The following is an 18,224-nucleotide window of genomic DNA, read 5'->3' as shown; positions in this document are numbered from 1 at the left end:
TCTTAGATATTTATATGTGTTTGTATTTGTTCTTTCCCCAAATATAAATCAGCTCAAAGGGGCCAAGCAGATCGTATTTCCTGACAGGTCTCTGTCTCAGCAGCTGAGCCGCTGCTTATCTTATCTTGATAAAACCCCTCCAGAACGTCTCATTCCAACTCAATGGGTTGTTGTGTAATATCTTCAGTATTTGCTGTCAGTGCTGGACTGAAAGCAAGCCTGTGGAAATCCGCTTGGCTGTGGAAAATGGGGATGTAGGAGCGTGAGTGGGATAAACCATCACTTGCCTCGTCTGGAGCTGCTCTGATCAGCCCAAGGCTGACAAAGAGCTGCTGTTCCTGCCTTGCGTATAGAGCCTTTTGTGGGCACCTCTGCTCTTCATTCACTGCTTTGCAGGGTCTGTCCAGCCCTTTCATTTCTCCAGTGTCAGCCTCTGACTCCATCCCGATAACAATTCCAGGGGCTCAGTCTCTTGTCAGGCACTTTCTCTCCGCAGTATTTTATTTTGCCATTGACAGCAGCAGCTTTCTCTGGAGAAGCGAAATCCCTCTTTCCCTCCCCCTCCTCCCCTGGGCTCCTGTTAAATAACCTCGTGCACAGCCAGAAATGGCTCTGGCAGAAAAATCGGCTGAAAGCCTCAGTGTTGGCTGGGCACTAAACCCAGGAGCAAATCCAGCAGGAATCCAGAGCTGTGAGGACGATGAGAGAACTGGACCACGTGTCCTGTGAGGACAGACTTGGAGGATGGCAGAGCCCCAGAGCAGCTGCCCAGGATCCTGTGAGGTCTCCTCCTCTGGAGATGCCCAAACCCCACCCAGGCTCCTTCCTGTGTCGTGGGGTAACCCCCCAGCACAGAGCTGGAGGGGATCTCCAGTCTGTGATCCTGGGATTGTTTCACTCCTGGGCTCTGCTGTGGCCTCAGTTCACCCCCAAGGATTGAGGCAGTTCGATGTCATCGCAGAAGGAGCTGAAATTCCCAAGCTGCCTGACCCCATTGCTGGTTGGTGTTGGATCTGTTTGGGCTGCCTCCAAAGCACTGGCTGGAGTCAGCTCAGGAGGACTCTGTCGTGATTCAAGTTTGCTTGATCAGGGATACTTGGGTGAAAATTAGTCCAGATTAACTAATGGCAAGGATTGAAGGTGGATCACTTAACCTACACTGGCATGGCTGCTCTTGGTCAGAACAAAAGTGGCCTTTAGTTATTTACTTCAGAGCTAAAATAAATGAAACCTGCTTCTAGCTGTGTCTATACAGGGGTTCAATCCAGTTTCTCTATGCAAATCTTACTCAGATGAACTGCCTTGATCATCTACCTGTCAGCAGGTCTCCTGAAAGCAAGGATATTCCAGAGAATGGGAGACCTTGGTCTGTGGATCCTCAGTGTGAGTGTGTCACACTGTGCTCGTGCCAAGGCTCATTTCCCTGGGGGAGTCTGTGGGGTGTGACAGCTTTTGCCATCCACGGCAGGAGTCAAAGTGGTCCTTTTTAGACATCCCTGTACCCCCTTAAGTCCTGGAGGCCCCCATCCCTGTCCCCTGTCTTGGTTTCTTTGTCCAGGACCTCTCAGTGGTGGATAAGCACCAATTTCCTTGTCTAGAAAAGCTGGAGAAGGGAAAAAACCAAGCCCAATTTGTATAAGTATAGGGAAAAGCGAACACTGCTAATATTAGTGTTGCTTTTTGTATTAATAATTCTCTGATAAATGCCTGGTTTTTTTTTTCTTTCCCAGTCTAAAAATACTCCCCCAGCTTGGCAGCGTGTTGTGACTGTGATAATGAAAGTGCAGCAGCATGTGCCTGCCACAGCTCCTGCCCTTTCCTCCTGGGCTGGCAGAGCTCTGGGGTTGTCTGAGGGAAGAGAGGGCACACATACTGAGATGAAGGAAAGCTGGTCCTGACTCCTGCTTTCCAAAAGGCCACAGCCAGGGAATTATCTCAATTTCAGTGGAACCCAGTGTATTATGGAAATGTCACATCCCTGAGTCAGGGAGAGAGGTGGAATACAAAACCAAAACAAGAATGCCACAAAATTTAAACAGAAACAGCTCATTTTGAATTGATTGAAGTTAAATAGAGATATTTTTTTTAATCTCCAAGACTGTAGAAGTTCCTGCTAGAAGTACTTGTGGAGCCAAAGGGACTCTGCATGTGTTTAGGTGATGCATGTGTGGTTTGACAGTGTCCTTGGCTGGAAAGGACCCTGTAGTCATTGTTACAGTTTTACAGTTGTCATTGGTGCTGCACTGTATCTGTACACCACGACAACTTTCACTCTGAAATGCCATTAGAAGCAGAAGCTGCAGCACAAGACTGACTGAGTGCCTGCCCAGATGCTGGAGAATCATCATTCTGCTGCCTTATGACAAGTCCTGTACCTCCACAGGATTTTTGGGGTGTAGCTCTGCCGGCTGAGCTCTGGGTGCCTGGGGTGGCTGGTTTGGTTTGGGGTGAGCTCCTGCTGGGAGGGAGCTCCTTGCTGGGAGCTTCAGCCGGTGGGAAGAGGACTCTGCTCTGCACTTGTGTGTCTTTCGCTCCCTCACGCTCTGATTTTTGGGTTCTCCATGGTGACAGAACCTTCATATTCCTGTGCCAGACTGGACCAGAGAGTCATGTCCCATGGTGTCAAAGGGGAATCTAAGCTTTGAGCACTGAGGCATCCACAGGCGTGTGAGTTTTAGGAACCCCCCTGTCGTTTTTGTGCAAAGGGGCAAAGGAGGGGATGGGGCAGATGCTCTGTGGGATGCAGGGACCCGCAGAGGGGTCAGTGGTGGCACCCACCCTGTCCCCTCAGCTCGGAGCATCCGCTTCGCCAGCTCAGCTGCAGCAGTCCCTGTCTCACCCTGCAGAAGGTGCTTGCTGCATTCCCAGCCCAGGCTGGAGCCAGCACTTGTTTCTGAGGAAAGCCCTCTACTGGGAGAGGAGCCAGGGAAGGGGAAGGACGGATCCCCAGTGGTGTCAGCCCCGGACCCTGCTCAGCTGGGTGTGAGGGGCTGTGTCCTTTCTCTGGGGGTGCCTGAGCTGCTCTCCCTTAGCTGGGGCTGTTGTGGTGCTGAGCTAGAGTGGGGTGGGGTGGATTGGGGCTGCATCCAGCAGCTCTCCTGCTCTCTCTTCCTTTTCTGTTTTAAGAAATGAGGCTGTTCTCTTTTTATAAAGTCGCTGTCTCATGGCAGCCAGGGAGATGATCATCCTGCTGGCACCAGACAGTCCAACCTGGGCTATTTGTGCCCTCTGCAGCCTCCTGGTGGGAAACAGGAGTGGAAATGCCTTCCTAGAAACGAGCCGCAGCTCTTGAACCCACTCTGTGGCCTCAGAGGCTGTGGAGAATCAGTCTGGGAGGCAGCTGAAGGATTTATTGCTGCTTGCAGAGGCCTCGGGAGAAATGCCCTTATCTTGCACGTTTTCCTTGAGGTTTCAGTCTTGGATTGGCCACTGAAAGGAAGAGATTGTATTTATTTCCCCAGGACTCAGTCTCAGGAGGCTGCTCAGGACAAGAGGATCCCAGAGAGGGGTGGCTGAGGGACTGGGGGTGATTTGCTGTCACCACAGCAGCCAGGCCAAAGGAAGCTTGAAAGGCCACAAGAAGATGTTTGGCTGTTACTTGTCTGGCTCCTGCCTCTGTCCACAAGGACACAGAGCTGCCTTCCAAGGTTTAGATCCTGGGAAATGTGCACAGTGGGTTTTCCTCTGCAGGAAACATCCACCACTGACCTCGTCCTTGACAACGCAGAGCAGGAGGAGTGGGACCAGCAGGGCAGTAACAGCTTTTTCTCACAGGTAGAGCAGAAACACTCAGGAATTGGACTCTGGGGGCGGTCCCAGCATGGTCAGGGCTGGTTGGTGCCCTTGGGTCCTGTGACTCCTGTTCAGAGCTTTGGGGCTCAGTAATTTGGCTTTTCCCGCTGTTTGAGGGGTGTCCAGTGGCACATGGGTGGTTTCCAGGCACATCCCAGGAGTTCCTCTGCAGAAAGGGGAATGTTGTCTTATGCCCTGACTATGGTTCAGGGAAAACACTTGGATGAGTTTTAAAACGGGAGATGTTTTGTGCACACTGGAGGGAATTCACAGAATTTGAATGGATAGGGAGAAAAAGAATCTCTCCAAACTGAACTGCTTTGACATTTCTGTTTCTCAAGTGCACAGTGCCCTCCTGAGCTCAGGACACGTCTGAGTGGGAGTTCTGCGAGTGTCTGAAAGTAAACCTGCAGGACGGGAAAGTCTGAGCAGGGGTCTGTCCCAGCTCCTGGCAGAGCTCCATCCTGCTCTTCTGTCTGCTGAAATAAACGGGATAAATCTGATGTGTATGTTCAGCTAGTGAATAGAGGCCCAAAACTGATCAGGTGCTAATTACCTCTGAAGGTACTGGCTTGGTTACTGGTGTCATTTCAACCTGGGAATTGGGCTTTGAGAGCTGAGGTGCCTGGGAAGGGTCTGCAGTGTGACCTGTTTCCCATCACTGAGCAAGGATAAACCAGGAGAGAATAAACCTGGGGTTTGAAGCCAGGAAAATGAGCTCAGTCACTTGTGGCAGGGTCCCCTGAGGACACTGATGTCTGTGGGGTCCCACTGTCACATCCCAGGTGCTCTTTGACTCCTTAAATTCACAGAGCTCAGCCTCTGGTTTTCCTTCAGTAAAATAGGGATGAAACTGGCTTCCCAAGGCCTGGGGATTAGAAACTGGAGTGTTTTGAAATCCATCTTCATGGAGTCTCAGAGTGGTTTGGGTTGGAAGGGACCTTAAAGCTCATCCAGTTCCACCCCCTGCCACTATCCCACGTTGCTCCAAGCCCCGTCCAACCTGCAATCATCCATTTCCCAATCCTTTAGGGAATGGTGTGTTTGACAGACAAATTTGTGTCCCTGTCATGAGCTGGGAATTTCTCTGAAGATGCTGCTGGCCCAGGTTCACATTGCAGGACTCCTTCTCCTAAATGAGGGATTCTGTGAGCAGGGTTTTAGTGTTAGTAAGTAATCAGGCTGTGATAATGAGGTCCTGATGGGGGAAAGGCCTCCCAGAGGCGAGGATGGATCATCTCTAAGGCACTGCCCAGCTCAGCGATGCTCTGGCCCATGGCACCTGGCAGGACATGATGATCTGGATCTGAGTTTGTCTGTGTTACACCCAAAAAGCCCCAGTATCTGTAGGGCGAAAAAGGAATGTAAACCTAATTCCTTGTTCTCTTTCTTCCCTTTGATGATGAGGGGCTTTGCCAGAGCCTCCTTCCCACTGCTGCATTTGTAGTGAGACACAAACCATCAGGGCTTCCTGCTAAGTCAGATGTTGAGCTCCTCTCTGCCTGGTCTGACTCCACACAGGTGTTTCTGCTCCCTCCTTGTCCTCCCTGCTCCATTGTTCATCCTCCTCGAGCAGAGCTGAAAGGGAGCAGGAACACAAACACTCAGCTGCTGGAGCTGAGGTGGGGGCAGGATGTGATGGGAGCAGAGGTGGCATCCACAACACAAATCCACAGAAGGAGAATTCCTGAGGTTGCAAAGTGAGGGACTCAAAAGTGAGGAATTGCCAGCAGAGGGATGGCTGGGAAGTCTCAATTGGCACCTTTGTGTCTGAGCATTAGGCTGGTTTTTATCTGTGCAGCTCCGCTATCCTTTCCCAAGGCTACCAACCCATCTCTTGTGGGGTGCAGGATCATGTTCACCTGTTCAACTCCATTAATTATTCGTTTTTTCTCATGGTCTGATGTCTGTCCCTTTATTACTCAAATCCTGCTCTGGAAAACAGAGTGGTTAACTTAGAGCCTAGTGGGCTTTTATGCCATCAATTGCTGCTTCATCAACAGCAAATAACCCCTCTGGCTCTTGGGAAGAACCTTTCCTTGTTTTCCTGATGGCCCACCAAAAGCCTAATGTGTCCCTCAAAACCTAATGTGAAAATCACCAAGTTGGACTAGATGAGCTTGAAGGTCTCCTTCCCACCTAAACCATTCCATGATTCCCCCATTGCCCTGCAGATTCCAGACTCCAAAAGCCCTGAGGGAAACCTCTACTCCCTTCCAGGAGAAGAGCTTGCTGTGGGTGGGGACACTGAGCCTGCCTTCATCCTTCACCTTAAAATCACCCCTGAGGTGCAAGGGGAAAGGTTGTGGGTTGGGGGTGTTGTTACAGTGGGTTTGTTTTGCTCTTGAACTTTGTTGATTGAGGAAAGTATTTTATAAAGTGGCGGCACTTTAACGTTGGCTCCTTTTCCAAGAGCCTTTCACACAAGGAAAAAGGCAGGATGCTTAAGGCAGCCTCTCTTGCTCTCCTGCAGCAGCTGCTGGCTGCTCTGTAGTGTGTGAATGTGCCTTTTGTATTTGAGGTTAGTTGGAAAGTTGCTGCATTATCAGTGAAATTCCACTTCCTCCATATCAGTGGAGGTTTCTGGCCGGCACAGTGTGCGTTTGTGGTGGGATCCAAGCCCCTGCTTTTCCTGTGCAGCCATCCCTCCCCAGCTGTCTTTGGCGTAGAAGATGAGGCAGATCCTGCTCTAGTTCCCACCCTTGTGGGGCTGGGTCAAGGGAGAAAGGCTGGCAAAGCTTGAGCTAGATTCAGAGAAAAGAAACTAACGGCTTGAAACAAAAACCCCATGGGCAAGGTGATGCAGGTCTCCCTCAAACAGCAACCAGTGGGAATGTGAAGAATAGAAAAAAGAAAAAATGGGAATAAATAAAAAGCAGGGATGGGGAGGAGGAGGGGACAAGGCAGATGTCTGCCCGTGCACAGTGTGTTTGTGCTGCTGGCTGCCTGCCTGCCTGTCTGAAAACCTGGCCCCGTCTGGCACCTCTTTTTTTATTCTGATGTTTGAATTTATAGCTTGAAGTGCAGCAGAATGACGTTCTCTGGAATATTGCTGTGGATGGGATTGGCCGCCTGGGAGGGTGAGAGTGGATTCAGAGGAGGGGCGACTTGGTTTTCCCTTGCAAGTTTAATGTGGCTTGCTATGTTCTCCATCCCTGTCTCTGCCTTCCTGCTGCATTTCCACGTGTGTTTGCATCACTTCTGTTTGACCCTGCTGGATCAGGAGCAGCTTCTCCCTGGGAGTATCCTGAGCGCATCCCACTGGGCTTTTTGGTGTAGTCTGGGGGTGGAGGGGAAGCAGAGCTGCTGTGAAGTGCTGAGGTGCAGAGCAGAGCCAGAATCCATGAAAACCACTGCAGCCGCCTGTGCTGCCAGGATGACACGGATCACCCACACTTCCTCCCTGGGAACGTGCCAGGAGACTTGTTCTCAGTGAAGGTTTCCAGGTCTCCAGGCTTCAAACGTTCACACAGTTTGAATAATGCATAACATTTCAGCACTTGCTGGAGTCAAATACTCTTCTCCAGCATCCATTTAAAAAATGGATGAACGCATTTTTACTTGAAAACCTCCCCCTCTGTGTAACCTGTTTCTCCTTTCTCACCTGTCACACCTACAATCCTTGCATCCTTCTAAATGCACAACCCCATCAGGGTCAGATCTGCACGAGGATCTCATTCTTCCCTGCTGCCTTTGGTTTTTAGAAGGGCAACTTTCCTTGTTCAGAAAGGTGGGAGCCTCCTGGCTGCATCTGTGTGTAATTAATGAATTCAGACACTCTGCACAGGATGTTTCTGAGGTGATCCATCTTCCTCTTCCCCTTGTGAGGGAATCAGAGCAGTGAAGCTCCCCCTGTGATGCTGGGCAGGCCTGGAGCGGCACAACAGGGACTGTGTCGCCACAGGTTGGACAGCAGCTCTGGGTAGGGCCTGGAAGAGGCTGCGTGGGCAGGGAGGACTTTCCAGGCAGATCCTGGAGGAGCCTGTCCTGCCGTTTGACCATAAAACACAGACACAGTCTGGACTCAAGGTATCTGTCTGACGCTGGTGACTTTCCTTGCCCCATTGAGAAGGATCTGGAGCTGGAAGGATTAAGATGCACAGGATGAGTTGAGACAGCTTTAATTTCCCTGTGAAATGCACCAGGCCCCCTCTTTTTCCAGGACACCCCATTCCCTATTCCAGGGATGCTTTCTGCAGCTCACACCTTTTTTTTTTGTGCTCTGCTGCCTCTTGAATTAATGACTTGAGGTGTGGGGGTGTAGTTTGATCTCCCCACAGGACGCTGCACTGGCTCTGTCTATGCTCAGCAGCCCTGCTGGAGCCCGCAGCCCCCAGGTTTAATCAGGCAGTGGCTGATCCCTTCGTCAGGACACCCCAGCCCTTCCCAACACCCCTGACTGCTCCCACTGCCTCTGAGCACCCCAACGGCACAAGATTAACAAAAACCCTTCAGGAAATGTTGATGAAGTGATGGCAGAGGGGCAGGGGAGTGGTGGTCCGAGTTCCTGATGCAGAGCTGCCTCAAAGCTTTTGCAGAGGCAAAGCAAAGGGCAGGACCCTGCTCTCTCAGCTCTTCCCGAGGGAGAAGTTGGAGGAGGCTGGACAGCCCTGGAGCTTGCTCCTGCTGTCCCAGGGAAGGATGAGAGGAGCATGAAGGTTTGCTTTTCCCATCTGTTTTGGTTGCTGCGGTTGGCCCCACATCACGAATTCTTCCTTAGAACTGGCCGGTCTGGCGCTCCTGGCCCGTGCCTGGGCAGGATCCTTGCCCTCCGTGCCAGCTCTCTGGAGGGGCTGGCAGGCAGTTCCTGAGAGGAATGCCAATCCAGGGGATTTGTGTGACGTCCCGCATCCGTCCCTTGCTCCTGTGATGCTGCCAAACTTCTGTCAAGCCCTGCTGGAGAGGGGCACCCAGCAGCTCCCACTTTGGAGGGATCTGGGGCAGTCACCTCTGTCCTCCTGCCCTGCGTGGCCCCTCAGCCCCTGGGTGGTGGGAAGGTGAGAAGATGAATGCAGGCTCGGGTTTGGGAAAGGAGGCTCAGCCATGCCATGGCTAGGGATGTATATGCCCAAGCCTTGCTCTGGCAGGTGCTGGGCTCGGAGCTTGTGCTGGGGGCTCTTCTGGCTCTGTGAGCTCATAATGAATCTTAGCAGGGCATCCGTGCACCAGCTGGAGAGAGGAAGGACAGACTGAGCATCTTCCCAGCTTCTCCAGCATCAGTTGCTGGTTTTGGATGACTTTTAGTGAACATATTGTCGTGTTCCTTAGGGATGGGGCCCTGGAACAGCCAGTGGCTGCTCTGGAGAGCAGCAGTGCCCTGCCGAGGTCTCCGGTCACTTCCTGGTAGGGATGTGCAGGATTTGGGGTGAGTGAGGCTGCTCAGCCGGGCGCTCACATGGGGCTGCTCCTCAGGATGTGCTTTAGGATGCTGCTGGCATTGACCACTCTGCAGATCTCTTCTAATATGAAGAAATCAAAAGGAAACCCATCCTTAGATGCACGGAGTTGGAAAGCCGAGCAGAAACGGCTGGAAAGGAACATCATGATCCTTTTCAGTGGCCGCCCAGGTCGGGTTTGAGAGGCAAAGGTGGTTTAACAGCGCTGCCTGCTGGAAACTCCGCGGGTGGAAAACCAATTCTATGCGCCGGGTTTTACCAGCCCTTTGGTACAATTTAAACCCGTCGTGCCTTTTCCTCAACCTGCTCTGCCCACAAACCTCAGCTGCTGGGGACAGGCTGTCTGAGAGGGATGGAGTTTCCATCCTGTCTATCCTCAGAGCAATGCTTGAAGCTGCTGCAACCGAGCTGCTCCCGGCACTGCAGGGGCACCCCGAGCCCACTCCTGGTGTGTGGAACCCTGAGCCTGCAATTCTTGGCTCACTGGGATCTCAGTGGCATTAAAGGAAATGCCCGCGGTGCTGCTTTTGGAGCCCTTGGGGCCAAGGCAAGACGGGGAGGTGGGATGTCACTTCTGGGGCTGCTCCCTAAGGAAACAGGCCTGGGGTTCATCCTCCTGCTGTTCCTTACCCAGCCAGCCCAAGTGCCCTGCGATAGATTTACCCACCCTTCTTGGCAGTGTGCTGTGCAGAAAACAGGCTGACCAGCCACCAACACTTAAGATGGGAATTAGTCTACTGAACTTAGAAGTCAACCTTTTTCTTTGCCAAGTCAGCCTGGTCATGTTCTGCCCTCCAAGGGCACCTCTGTAGCCCTCCCATGAGGGCGGATACCGAGCACGGAGGGTCCTCATGGTGCAGCCTCTGCTCCTGGCTCTGGAAGAGCAGGAACTCCTGGCTCAGGCAGGAGGGGTGGGTTGCTGGGTTTGCCGGTGGGGTGTTACAAGGATGGCAGCACAGAGTTGGAATGTGTATCAATAAGCAGATCTGGACTGGAAAGTGAGGATTTGGGAGCAGATGGGGCAACGATTTCCAAAGGCCTAATGCAGCCCCTCTGCAGTCCCACAAAGCCTCTGGGTAGAGCTGGGCTGCACACCAGGAGTCACCCCTGCCCAACAGGTCCGTGAGCAGTGGGGTCACCTGTCCTCCAAGGAGAGAAGGATTAAGCTGGTTTTATTCCTGGCAGCAGTTCTAAACTTCGTAACGTTTACTGGATGAAAAGACTGTGAGAGTCCCTTCTTTAGAGTGTTAAAAATGTTTGAAATTAGCTTCTTCTAATCACCTTTTTGCTATTAATTAACTATGAACAGTATTACTGTGGTGCCCAGAACCCGTCCCAGCCAAGTCGGAGGTGGCCTGTGCCATCTGTTTGTCCTGATTTCATCTGCCCTGTGCCTTCAGTGCCAAGGCCAGGCTGTTTGTGCTTGTGCTGTCGTGCTGGGTGAGAGGAAAGGGACACTCGAACAGCCCAGGCAGGTTTATTTATTGTTAGGAAGCAGCGATGGGCACAGGTGGAATGGCACAGATAAGCCCAAGCCTTGGCATGAGAGTTCAAAGTCACCTCCTTCATCCTTGGCTGCCTGCCAGCATCCCTGCCTCCAAGAAACAAGCCCAAGCTGGCTCTTCCTGTTTTGTTTTTTAAGTACACTGTTAATTAACGAGGCAGAGGAAAAAATACACACAGGCACACCTGAGTAGTTTTTAACCTGGCTTGATTAATGCTGTCAAGTTGCACATCTGAGTGTGAGCTCAGTGGGACTGTTGCTTTTGTTTAATACCACAAGACACCTCAGTCTGGATTGTTGCATTACAGTACAAATAAAAAACAGAAACAAAACCACATCTGCATCATACAAGGTGAGAAGAATATGAGAATTCTAAATATTTACAGAGAAGGGCAAGTAGGGAAACCACAAAAAATATTTACATAAAAATACATGAGCTTGTCGGCATATACATTTTACACCAGTTCACAAAAAAAGACACTCTATAAATTAAAGTGAAGGTAACTCCAAAGGTAACCCAAGACTTTCTGGGATGTTTCTCTCATGCGGCTCAGGGAAAGAAAAATCAAGTCTTCTACAGCAGGAAAATGAACGGCAAAACAACCCTTTTCTCCCCCCCTCCCTCCCCCCAGCTGGACGAGGCAGGACTCTGCACACGAGGAATCGTGGTGTTTGCTCACACCACACCATGCCTTTCACACAGGATCTGGGGCTCTGGGGAAACAGGAACATGCCTAAGCCGCCGCAACGAAAGGAAGGAAAACAACTTCTCACCCAGATTTCCTGACATTTAACACACCACTCGAGTCAATGCCCTGTCAGCCCGGGGGACGGCAGAGCACACTTGAGGTTCTGCCCCTTCTGGGGTCAAAGAGGAACAGGACGTTTTCAAGTCGGTTTTGGTTTTGTGTAGCAACTCACTACCACTGTGCAATCCTTACTGATCCCCCCAGTGGTGAGCAGGGGAGGGGGATCACTGCAAAGACATAGGCACAAAGTTGTTGGGGGTGTTCTCAGAGATGCATATAGGTATCACCTGATAAGACTCTGCAAAAATCAGAAATTAATGCTTCACCTAAGACTTCATAGGGGCCAAGTCCTCATTACTCACCTACGACTGCACGCCCCTTCCCAAGGAAGGTCTCCTGTGGGTCACGTCCTGCTCCAAAGCAGAGGTGAAAATCCATAGCTGGAGCACACTCCTGGAGCCCCGTTCCTGCATGCACTGGGAGACCCTCATCTGGGAACAGAGGGAGTGGCAGCTGAAGACGCAGACAGCGCCCGTGTGAGGGAACTGCTGAGGAACAGAGCTGCTGTCACCTTGTGGGGATGTGGTTAGGCAAGGAATTATCGAGCCTGAGCACAGCTGCACTTGGATTAGAGGATTATTTGCGCTGCTGTCCCCCTGCTCTCTCCACTCGGGGACACAGGACTGGGCTGTCACCGTCCTCCAGCTCACCTGAGACTCCTGGTGTCACCTTCCTGCCTCGCTCTGATGCACGACACCCTTTCCAACCTCACCTATGAATTTTGGGGTTAACGAGGATGTAAAACTCTCTGTAGGACCAGCAGACTGAGCCCAGAGCAGGAGCAGGACTGCATAGTTCACTGTATGGCTTGGTGGGGAGAGATCATGCAGGATGCTGCTGAAGCTGTGGGCAGGGGCAATGAGAAAAGAAAGGTGTTGGTCTGTGTTACCTGGGAAAAGCTGATGCCTTCACCTTTTTTAATTCTGTACTGTGGCTCAGCAGTGCTGGACATGAGTTTGGGTTCTTGGAGAGCTTCCACCCTTGGAGCACACCTGGCTGTGGCTGCGTGCCGAGGGGGAGATGGCTGGGAGTCACTCCTCTGCTGTCGTCTTCTCATTCCCAAAAGGCTGTTTGCAGCAGCCCTCTGGGTTAGGGGTAAGGTGTGCACTTCCAGAAGCCCTTTGGGAAAGGTGCTGAAGGGTTTGTTTCCGATGGGATGAGCGGGTGCTTCGCACCTGGCACTTCACACAATGCAGGGAGAGCCCGGCTCGGGGGAGCAGCACAGCACTGAGCAGAGGCTGTCCAGGGATGGCACTTGGGCTCTACAGGGAGACAGTGGCTATGAGCAGGAAAATCCAGAGGCGTTTACAATTAGTAGGAGCTGGGACCAGCCCCTCGTAGTGGCAGGATAGTCCTGGCTGACATAAGGCCCAGGCAGAGGGAGGGGAAGGCTGCGGGGCAGGGGGGGAGTTAAGGCTTTCACCGAGAGAGAGGTTGGACCTGCAGCTCTCATTACCTGAATCCCAAATAGCCTGAACCAAATACTTGTCCCTGCTTCAACTGGAGACCTGGTAGGTACCCAGGGGATGAGGCTGGTCCTGGCCCTGGCACAACACAGCTCTGCTGGGAGCACAGATAATCCAGCCTGGCTCCCAAGGAACCGGGACAGCTCAGCCTTTCCTGGGAGTTACTGCCAGTGGAGACAGGGTAGCTCACCCAGTGGCCCCTTTCTGTGCAGTTCTGTCAGTCTTCCTTAAAAGAAAACGTTACAAAAAGCATTCCCTCACCAAAAACCCCAACCCCTCTACCTGGGAATTCCCCGTGAGGAGATTGTGGTAACCTGGATCACAGTGCTGCTTTTTTCTCTTTTTTTTTTTTTTTTTTTTTTTTCCCCCTTTCTTCCTTTTTTCTTACTGCCAGATTTTGTTCCATAACATGTGAGAACTCTTCTAAACAAAATGCTTAAAACACCAGCATTGCACAATAAAATAGAACCAGAAGGTAGTTACTGAAACAGCCCCAGACAAGGCTCCAAGGTTAAAAGAAGCAAACAGCTACAGAGTAGTCAGCAACTAGAAGCAGGTTTTCCTTAGGATTTAAAAGTCCCAAAATAGCCATGAAACTTTTTGTTCAAAAAACCCCACCTAAGCAGCTGTGTGCTAACTGCAGGACTTCCAGGTTTTTCATAAAATGTTAAAGATTCAAAACAGGTAGAGAAGTTCTTCAGCCACATGGAACAGGAATGGCCTTGGAATTTATCAGTGAACATTTAAAAACTGCTAAATCTCAAGTATTGCTTGCAAGCCCTACCTAATGGAATGGATGTGCTTCTTTGTACAGGGTGTGTGAGTCCTGGAGAGTCTGAGAGGCAGCATGAGGGGCTGCCAGGCTGTTTTTACAATATCAAAGCTTTGCAACAGCTTGGACACTGTTTTTAGAGGTGTATTTTAGAGGGCACTGGCCTTCTGTCCCTACTCACTGAGTACTGGGGGAGCTGCACGTCACTGCTCCACATGCCACAACTCCACAGGGATCTCTGCCCAGCATGGAACTCAGAGGCTGCACAAAGTCTGGAGACCTCCAGCTTAAGCTCAGCAGGAGCATTCCCTGATGGAATTGCTGCAGGACCTGGCCCAGGGCAGCTGCTCATGCAGACAACTTGTCACACACAGCTGGCAAGGTGGGCTCTGATTTACATAATGCTATAGATTTTTATTCAATGTATTTTCCTAGTATTTTTTGCAGTGAGATGACAGAGTCTTGCCAGCCACAGGACAGAATGAGCTCATCTGGGCCACGGATAGCCTTGCAGCAAAGAGGAAGGACTGGCATTACATGGGTGTGCTGTTCCCAGCTCTGGGGGCAGGGTTTGGCATAGTTTTATTTCTTTTGGTGTGAGAAATGCAAACCTGCCCTACATGGCTCCTCCAGCTGGCCTCTGCTTACAACACAAAAATGTGAAGGAAATGGACTTCTTGTAGGCAGAAGCAGCTTGTTAATAAGCAAGAAATGTAAGGAGTGTGTCGTGTTCTGAGCTGGCTTCAGAGCCTATTCCAGGGGCTTTAAGCCAAAACAGGCCCCCACCCAGCTCAGAGCACCTGCAGTGGGTGCACTACACCCACGGGAGAGCCAGGGCCTCAGCAAGGAGAGGATCCCTGGGGAGTGCTGCCCCAGCTCCCTCTGGCTGTGCAACTCCCAGGAGCTGAACTCTGAGTTCCTCCACGACCCTTTCCTGGGAGGCAGCCTGGGGTGGGCAGTTTGCAGCAGGATGGAACTGCAGGCACAGCCCATCATGCCTAGCCCATCATACATGGGACTGTGGGTGTGGGGAGGAGCAGCCAGTGTCACATCTGGGAAGGGAAAACTCCTTCCCTCCCTGCCCCAACATCATCTGTGTATGCCCTGCCCGGCCTCTGGCAACACCTGTGTGCCAGCAGCCTGCCCTGTCCTCCCAGGTGGCTCAAAAGTACATGAAAATCTATAGCTCTACTACATAAAAACAGTGAATGGGGGCTGGGGGAGGGCTGAGGGGAGTTTGCTTTGCTCACTGGGGCAGGGTCAGGGAGTTTTCTTCCATCACTGAAAAAATAAAACAGTCCACTGTCCAGCAGAGGCTGCTTAGACTCTATCCCTCATTCCCCCCCAGCTCACTCGACGTGCACCTCTGTCTCAGGCCTCTGCAGACACAGCTCTGTGGGGAGGAAGGCTCCCTGCCCCAGTGCCGTGGCGTAAGTTCTGCTGTGCACGTGGGGGAAGCCAGGGGGCACAAAGCCCCCCGCTGCAGCATAGCCCCCTCTTTGGTGCTGAGGCAGGGTATGGTAATCCTCCAGATTATCGTACTGGGACATCACAGTCATCGTGCTTTGGCGCTTGCCCAGGGTTTGGTAGGGGTACAGCAGAGCAGAGTCCCTCTCCATGGGCTCGGGGTGCTCTCGCATCCGAAGGCTGTGGCTCCGCTCAGGTTTGGGTGGCGGCACCACAGGAGGGGCAGCATGTTCCTCCTCCTTGTAGCAGTCTCTGGAGTGCTTCTCCATGGGTGCTCTGCCTCGGGGCCTCTCCAGGTCTGGCCTGTCCTCTGCCAGCCTCCCCTCCTTGTGGTTCAGCCTCAGGGTATCCTGGGGGGCCGGGATGTATTTGCTGCCTGAGTGCTGGTAGCCCATGGGCTCTGAGGGCTCCGGGCCACCCTTGGGCCTGTACTCGGGGTAGGGGGGCCCGTTTTTGGGTTCGGAAGGCTGCCTATGGTTCGCTTCCTGCTGCAAATGCGTCCTGTGCTCGCTGCTGCTGCTGCTGCTGCCTGGCTCGTGCATCTTCCTGTTCCGGATGCTGCTCTGCTTCTGGGGCAGGGACGGCTTCTCGGGCTGCCCGTTCCCGTAGCCCCCGCCATGATAGTGGGCTCTGTCCAGCTCAGGCTCCGCGTGCTGCCCATAGTAACGCTCGTCCCCTTCAGGCGTGGCCGCCTTGCCTGGGTACCTGCCCTCCTTCCCTTCTGCCACCGTGAGCAGGCCGCTCTTGCCAGGATCCGATTTGCTGCGAAGGTGAACGGCGTCCAGGCCCCCCAGCTCTTCCTGCAGCAGCGGGGCCACGTTGTCATACTGGGACATGAGGGGCCCTTTGACCTTCTGGCGCGTGCGGCTCTCACGGCGGATGGACTGCATGCGGTACTTCTCCATGTCCTCCAGGTCCCAGGACATGTACATGTGCTTGATGTCCGGGGCGGGGGGCACATCCCTGCTCACGAAGCTGTGCTCTTTGCCCAGGTGGTTGATGAGCCCTGCCCGGGGGTAGGCGGCCAGGCTGGGGTAGCGGTACAGCCCCTTGCCCTGCAGCCGGGACGCGTAGGGGCCAAACTCGCGGCTGGGCAGGCCGTGGAAGGGCCGGACCCGCACGGTGCTGTAGGGATCCAGGTCGTAGAAGCTCCCGTCGGCCGCGGCGTAGTAGGGGGAGCTGGAGGAGCTGGAGTAGGGACTGTAGCGATAATGGACACGCCCGTTCTCAAAGTAAGGCTGGAGCTGCGTGACGTGGTAGTCGGAGTGGGGCTGGTACGGTTTGTACTGGTAAAGGGGCCGTGGGCAGTACACGGGCTCATCGTCCGGGGGCACCTCCGTGCGGGAGATGGGCACGGAGCGGATGGCGGCGGCGGCAGCCGGGCTGGGCACATGCAGCGACTGCACCCTGCGGATGGTGGGGTATGGGGGGGCCTCCTCGGCGTAGCCAGTGCCCCGCAGCCCCGTGGGGCTCACAGAGGACACGAAGTCGGTGCGGCCACGGGGCTTGGGGTGCAGGCCTGTGGCAGAGCCCTTGCCCTGCGTGCCGTAGGAGCCATAGCGCGTGCCCGCAGCGACGGGCGGCTCCGGGCGGGGCGGGTAGGGCTGGTGCTGCTCGGCCTTGCTGTGGTAGCCGTGGGCAGGGAGGCTCTCAGGCCGGTACTGGTGCTTGGCATGCAGGTAGCCGTCAGGCCCCATGGGCTCGGGGAGGCTCTCCGGCTTAGGGTGCGGCACGTACACCGGCTGCAGGGACGAGTGCTTGGGAGGTGGCGGTGGTGGCGGCGGCAGCAGCGCCTCCTCCACGGAGGACGCCAGCATGGAGGAGGCCAGGAAGGAGTGGTAGTTGGAGTTGTTGATGGTGTCCGTGTTGTTGGAGTGCATGGCAGCGGCGATCTTGCTCTCCAGCGTCCTCACAGGTGGCACGGGTGGGGTGAAGCTGTAGGAGGAGGGAGCAGGGACTGATTCGGAGCGCAGGTGCAGCGGGGGAGCCCTCGTGCTCTCCCGGGGCTTTTCCAAGTGGCTCTGGTGGCCTGCGGGCACAGAAGAGGAGCCACGGGCACTGGAACTGCTCTCGGAGACAAAGCCAGGTGTGGGCTCCGGAGGCTTTTCAGCTGCAGCAGTGCTCCACATCTGCAGAGAAGAGCAGACCAAGTTAGGGACAAGCAGCTTTTCCCCTGCTGTTCTGCAGTTAGAACACCCCAGACACTTACATGGATCAGCTCCATTCCAGCATGTCTGTGCCTGGTTTCTGTTTGCTAGGGAAGGACAGATGTAGGTTCCCTCTCTCAGCATGGGCAAGCATAACGCCACTGGCAGATTTTGGGACCCATCACAACTGGTGTGTTTTGCAAATGCCAAACCAGAGGAAGGGGGAAGAGGTGGCTGTCTCTTTGGTGGCTCGCTTTTAAATGTCGGGTGTTAATGAAAATGTTCCTGGATTTAACCTCCTCAGGCCCTGGTGAGCAGATCGGGAAGTAAAGTAGAGCAGAAATTCCTGCCTTAAATGTGGCTGCCAGGGCTTAGGATGGGCTGCAGCTGGGCATGCTTCATGGGCTGGGGGTTTTGGATTTCTTATGGAACATTTCCATATTTCAATCCTGCACAAGGAATCTGACCAGCTCTGTTTAACAGAATCATAGGATCATTGAGGCTGGAAAAGATCTCTGAGACCATTGAATTCAACCTGAGACCAACGCCCCCTCATGTCACCACCAGCCCAGAGCAGTGAGCGCCACATCCAGTTGCTCCTTGGACACCTCCAGGGATGGGGACTCCACCAGCTCCCTGGGCAGCCCCTTCCAGCACCTAATCACCCTTTCTGTGAAGAAATCCTTCCTGTTGTCCAACCAAAACCTTCCATGGTGCAGGTTAAGTGTCTTCTCATCCTGTTGCTGACTGGACAAGAGCCTAACTAGGTCGCTGGAAGAGGACCTTGTCAGAGGATGCAAAAATTCTTCTTTCTGATCATTCTGAATTATCAATCCCTCTGTCAGCTGCCCCTGCAGATACTATTTTCCTT

General features: G+C 53.2%; 1 protein-coding gene across 4 annotated transcripts in view; it reads right to left on the bottom strand.

Annotated features, from left to right (window-relative positions):
• Nucleotides 1–10,882: 10,882 nt before the first annotated feature.
• ARHGAP32 (Rho GTPase activating protein 32) overlaps nt 10,883–18,224 on the bottom strand; it is a 216,407-nt gene continuing 209,065 nt past the window's right edge. For all 4 annotated transcript variants that reach the window (XM_066203621.1, XM_066203624.1, XM_066203622.1 and 1 more), the window contains one exon: nt 10,883–17,335. In XM_066203621.1, the coding sequence (XP_066059718.1) occupies nt 15,089–17,335 (2,247 nt within the window). In that variant the 3' untranslated portion in view covers nt 10,883–15,088. The remainder of the gene's footprint in view (nt 17,336–18,224) is intronic.

The sequence above is a fragment of the Chamaea fasciata genome, unplaced genomic scaffold (genome assembly GCF_029207755.1).
Source record: "Chamaea fasciata isolate MVZ Bird 193981 ecotype frontalis unplaced genomic scaffold, bChaFas1.0.hap1 SCAF_24, whole genome shotgun sequence".
In the NCBI taxonomy this organism is placed as follows: domain Eukaryota; kingdom Metazoa; phylum Chordata; class Aves; order Passeriformes; family Sylviidae; genus Chamaea; species Chamaea fasciata.
The sequence above is the reverse complement of the archived record's forward strand: the minus strand, read 5'-3'. Positions and strand labels throughout refer to the sequence as shown.